The 5587-nt window shown below is 38.2% G+C and overlaps 1 protein-coding gene across 2 annotated transcripts in view; it reads right to left on the bottom strand.

The window, feature by feature from the left end:
* The window catches only part of LOC119296028 (villin-2-like), a 14053-nt gene extending 8466 nt beyond the window's left edge, over window positions 1–5587 (bottom strand). Inside the window, exons 1-15 of one of the 2 annotated variants that reach the window (XM_037574446.1) lie at window positions 5554–5587; window positions 4865–4972; window positions 4668–4767; window positions 4502–4570; window positions 4168–4404; window positions 3912–4089; window positions 3695–3827; window positions 2853–3012; window positions 2623–2776; window positions 2441–2541; window positions 2188–2346; window positions 1809–1877; window positions 1664–1732; window positions 1256–1393; window positions 345–473 (exon numbers count right to left, since the gene is read on the bottom strand). In XM_037574446.1, coding sequence (XP_037430343.1) covers window positions 345–473; window positions 1256–1393; window positions 1664–1732; window positions 1809–1877; window positions 2188–2346; window positions 2441–2541; window positions 2623–2776; window positions 2853–3012; window positions 3695–3827; window positions 3912–4089; window positions 4168–4404; window positions 4502–4570; window positions 4668–4767; window positions 4865–4920 — 1752 coding nt within the window. In that variant the 5' untranslated portion in view covers window positions 4921–4972; window positions 5554–5587. Of the gene's footprint in view, window positions 1–344; window positions 474–1255; window positions 1394–1663; window positions 1733–1808; window positions 1878–2187; window positions 2347–2440; window positions 2542–2622; window positions 2777–2852; window positions 3013–3694; window positions 3828–3911; window positions 4090–4167; window positions 4405–4501; window positions 4571–4667; window positions 4768–4864; window positions 4973–5146; window positions 5519–5553 lie in introns of those variants that run through there. The other variant, XM_037574447.1, reaches the window with a different exon arrangement.

Raw genomic sequence — 5587 nt, 5'->3', positions numbered from 1 at the left:
TCACCCTTCCTTTTTTTGCATGGTAATACATGTCTCATTTATATCATAAGGATCATAGTACAAGTCACGTACATACCGACCTTACAAGGGTATATGGGACTCATGGCCACACACAAACACAACTATATACAACTCAACAGATGTCATCTCATTTGATCTAAGGCCTAGAAAGATATTTCATGAGAACGAACAATGAGAATGAGAAAATGTAACATGAGCTTCACTTTCACAGATTCACAAGTTCTCAATAGGAGCACAGTTTATCTTCTTCTTTTTTTGTAAACACGAAATTGCACTAACTAGAAAAGACAGGGGAAATAATAAGGTGGTATCTTTTTTCATACCTTCAAGAACTCAGCAATTTTTGCAGCCCACTGTTGTTGTTCATAAGAACTTGTGTTGCCAATCCATATAAACATTGAATTTCCAGATTGCAGGACAAAGCAATTCGTGGAACTCAAGGATGTTGACACCTACAAAATTGTTACTGACAAGTTAATTAAAGGTAGCAGATGTTTGATTTGTACTACCTAAGGTTAGTGGTAAATATGTAAACGAGAATGACGCTGGATGTTTGTAAGTTTTTAATGAGCAAAGTAAGCTAAAAGGTCATTCTGAAGAACAAGAATGTGGGCGACAGAGTTTTATTATCAGAAAATCAGTCCAATCTCTATCTCCACTATTTAGAAAGAACATAAGGTTGACGTTTCGCTCTTCTTTCCTTCGTCCAAACCCCCACGTATGGTCAGCCCTCCCTCCTCCCAATTTTGATTTTTTTTCCACTCCCATCTCTGGTTTTTTCCACTGGTTTTCCCTAATATCCATTTCAAATGATTACGAAGTAAAATCCATTTTTTCATAAGCAATCACATTAACTATAAAATGACACGTAAGTCACGATGATTGTGTACAAAAACTCACCAAAATTTTGACGCACAGATGCACAAATGATGGATGCGCAATCACAGGTTAACCTACTATATTTACTTCACAGCATTGCTTCGTAACAGCACGGGTAAACCACCATACTATGAATTTTTCACTGTTCACTATTACGATACTCTATTATGAATCATTTATGCCAAGTCATGAAACTACATTTGACCAAAAAGAATCTCAGATGCTAACTAAATTCTTAGTCATTATTATGATATGTCATCTTAACAACATAAAAATAAGCATTAAATACAGTTTCATACTTCCAAGAAATATTATCATTTGGAATCAAATAAGCACAGGTAGAGGTAGACCATACCGCATCGACTTGAACTGTTTTATTGTTATGAATTGACGTTCCATTAATTCTAACAAGAGCGACACCAGTGCCAGGATATGTTTCATCTGGCAAGCCCTTCTCTTGTACAGAATTCTTGTACCCGCAGCTGATTCCACCCTGCATGATTTTAGTAATAACCTTAGTTGGTACTTCCTCTGTAAACTTTTATAGGACTTTTTAGATCATACTTTAGTGATCTAAAAAGCCTTATAGAAGTTTACAGAGGGAGTACTTGACAATGTAAGTATCTTCAGCTATACAGATCAATCCATAGTTTTTTTAGAACTATCAGTCCATAGTTTGCTCCTCACAGGATAGCACTTATTAAGTTATTATGAACCCAATCAGTATACATTACTTGAGTAAGGTAGGAAGTAGAGACCATACCTTAAGAATAACCATGGGCTGGAAAAGAGAAATAAACTGTGGAGGCTCCTTCCCTTCATAAATACGACCCTGCAACCCAAATACAAGACATGTCAAACTCCTTTCTGGATATATTGTGCAAATTGTCACGACATAAATACAGTACCAGAATAGGTCTTCCTTTCATTGAATTCCAAATTGTATTAGTTATTTGAAGAGCCGTATGCTGATCTTCCTGTTAGAAATAAATCACAGAGTAAGTTCACAGTTTTGTGGTGGGGTGGGGATTAATAACAAACATGACATATAAATAACTAACTGTGCTGAGAAGAATAAGAATTCATTAAAAATAACAGAAAGGTCAAGAAGAAAACGTGCAATACATAAATTCAAATTTATCATCACAATGATGTGGTGATCACACGCAAAGTAAGAAAAGGCACAAAAATATGGGGCAATTTCGAAAAAAAAAGGCGAGAAAGCAAATATAACCAACAATAAGGTGCTGTATATAAAACATTTGAGAACGGTGAAAACCCAATTACCAGTATACTATTCTTCCCAATCCAGTAAGTTAGATAGAATTCTTCTCTTTTGTCACCCGAATGATATGTGTAGAGAACAATATAACAATCCCCACTATGAAATTTTCCAAAATCTTCCTTCGGAAGAGCAGTCTTAGCACTGCCATCAACACACCATACCTGAAATATGTGCATAATGTTTTTATGGCATTTTCCTGTTTCCAGTTGTGGTTATTAAAATAACATGTAAATTATGATGCATGATAAGCAAAACCTCAAGCTTTCCACCGCCTTCTAGCAAAGCAGGAATTTCCTCATTTACTGCAGGGCTGTTTTTTGAGGCTCCCTTAACATCACCTTTTTTCTTCAACAGTGCTAGAGGAGAACAAAGTATTATCAACACCAATCAAACGAGGAACTTTTTAATATCCCAATGTACAATAAAAAATAAACTACCTGCAACTTTTCCTCGGCCATCCTCCCCGCTGGCTCCTGCCGCGTTAGTTACAGGCCACGAATCAAATTTGGACTTGAACGTATGGTCCTCATAACCTTGAATTACTTGAGTTACTCTTGTTGTCTTTGGCCTATTTTGATTAACAATGAATTCCTGCAAATCAAAGATATAGATAGGATGACTTATTTGAACAAGATAACAAGCTCCAAAGGATGTCCTGTGCATTTACCTCAACCGCCACACTTGCAGCTTTTCTATCATCCACTTGTGTTACTCGACCAACCCATACATATAACTCGGACCCGCAGTCAAGTAAAAAGCATTTAGTGTTCTCAAGAATTGATTTTGTCAAAACAATATCTTCTAACATCAGTTTACCATTATTGACACTGCAAACATAACAGTTGACATGTGTAAAGACTGAAGACAGTTCAAGGAATGAATACAAAGTTGAGACTGAAAACTTGTAAAATAAATCTAGCGAACAATGGGGCACGCAGACCTACATATATAGTACTCCCTCCATCCCATAATATAAGATGTTATTACAACCGATATACTCCATATATATTACTCCCTCGCATATTGGTTGTAATAACATCTTATATTATGGGACAGAGGGAGTAATAACTTTACGGGTCAACTAGAAGTCTGCTGCCCATTCAGTAGATATTACTTGACTAACAGAAAATTGCAGAAACCTATAGAAAGAGCAGGCTAATCTAAGAAATGGTAATGAGAGATATCCAAACACCGTCCAAAGGATTTTAGTTTCAGCATAGAGTCGAGCTATTTCAATGTCTACACAATTTAACCATTAACTTCTAAATGTGAAGTTTCTATTTTACGAAGAGAGGTACGAAGTCTCCATCTTCTCAACGGACTGAGTCACATCTCACAGCCCCCACTTCTGACTCAACAATAGGTGTAACTGCCTTTTGTAGGTACAAATATGTAATTCACTATAAGATTGCATAAGTTAAAAATTGATGAGTACCTAATTGTTGGTTAGTTTGATGTTGCAATCCTTTTACAATTATTTCAAAAAAAAAAAAATCCTTGTAGGGGTACCTGTAAAGCTTTGTTGGTGTAGTTTCAAGAATAACATCATCATCACTTAGAGCTTTCTTCCCTATTGGCGCAAAACCACCAAAAACGACCCAGAATTCACCGGAATCTGATTCTGCTTGCAATTTTCCATCATCTATTATAAAAAGCAACTATAAGTAAATGTTTTTACTTGCTTCACTATGTCACAAGTATTTGGTTAAAATGTTGGCCATCTCACCAACAATTGCAACATCACAAACTCCTTCATGGTACTTGTCCTTTAAATGTTGGATCACTTCCAGTGCTTTGGCTCTTTCTTGAATATTGGAGTTAGCACCATTGAATTGATATATTTTCTTTTCAGTATCCAAGATAAAGACATCGTCGTGGTTTAGTGAGGAACGAGCAAATGGAACCTGAATAAACAAGACACTGGAGGATTAGTTCTTGATATGTATTTCTGAAAGCACCAGAAGAAAGGAAATGTATTACACCTCTTTAACTCTGATAGCTCTCTTTCCTTTGCAAATATACAGCCGTGTTTCAAATTTGTCCTCCTCTGGCTTTCTAAACCCAGAAACAAAACCTCCCTCCATGGGTATAATGCATGGCTTGAAGTATGATAGGAACTTATCAGATTCATAGCCTTGGGGTTCCCTGTGCTGGACTGCACGACCCCCAAGCATGGAATCAAGTTCAACTGTCTTGATTGCTGAAGTGCCAGCTTCATCCTGTATGACAAGATATCAAGTGAGGATGAGTACTGGGCTAGAGGGAAATGCCATTGTGCTCGGTACAGAAAAGGTTGTGGTATTATAGAAGATGTACTTGACTAGAATCTTTCCCAATCCAGAAGTGAATGTCAGAGAGGTAAGCACCGCCCCTGTTACAAGTCGTCTAGCAGAAAGATGAAAACCAGTAGTATTAAAAAGGGTATTCTTGGTGAGAAGAAATAGGAATTCAGAAAGATTCCCCTGAAAGAAGAAACAATCACCTGCAGAACAATATATGAATCTCCACAGTAGAATTTACCATAATCTGACTTTGGCAAAGGAACTGGCTTAAAATCTTCAATCCGCCATATTTCTGTCCCACTGTAGTGTTGTTAAGGGGCATGCAACATAATGAGACAAGGGAAGTATTGGGCGAAAGCAAAGCAACAGGGCCTATTTGAAGAAATGAAAAGGATACGGTTTTTGGCCAGCTCCTTGAAATGCAGGATCAAGCACCTGCTTTGCACTTGACATCTAGAAGCAACCTTAAAGGGGACTCCACTGCACAACACCTGGAACTTGTATACTGAGAAAGGAACCAGAGAAACACTATAGTTAGCGCATATAGAAAAAGGAGAACTATAGTTACTCTATATCCTAGATAGACATGGATTTGAATGAAATTAATAAGATTTGAACGATATTAGCAGCTGGGAGAAAGGAATCAATAGTGTAGTAAATAAGAGAAGAGCAGACATACAAATCACGAGGCAGGGACTGTAGGATTTCTTGCTCGGACCAAAAACTGCAAGTCTGATGAGAAGACCTGAACCTAGGCATGCATGCGCAGAACCAACGACCATGTGTGGGAATCGCATTGAAATATGTAGGCGATCGGAGACGCAGTGATCAATGTCCGATGGGCTAGGCCAACCGGATCATCGACGACAACTGACCTATATCAGACGTTGGCCGACCGCTCACATTTAACCCACATTCCTGACGATCGGTGGATGAAACAAACCACAATCCCAACCCCGAAAACGAAGTGGGGACCTTTAATCCCACCCGAAATATGACACGCCGGGCGGAGCCACACACACTAGTGGGATCAAATCACAAGGAAACTAAACCTTGGCAACCCGAGAATCGACGAGAGATGCATACCTTGGAACGATCCCGGTTGGACGGCGGGCGCGAG

The sequence above is a fragment of the Triticum dicoccoides genome, chromosome 4B, assembly GCF_002162155.2.
Source record: "Triticum dicoccoides isolate Atlit2015 ecotype Zavitan chromosome 4B, WEW_v2.0, whole genome shotgun sequence".
Classification (NCBI taxonomy): Eukaryota; Viridiplantae; Streptophyta; class Magnoliopsida; order Poales; family Poaceae; genus Triticum; species Triticum dicoccoides.
The sequence above is the reverse complement of the archived record's forward strand: the minus strand, read 5'-3'. Positions and strand labels throughout refer to the sequence as shown.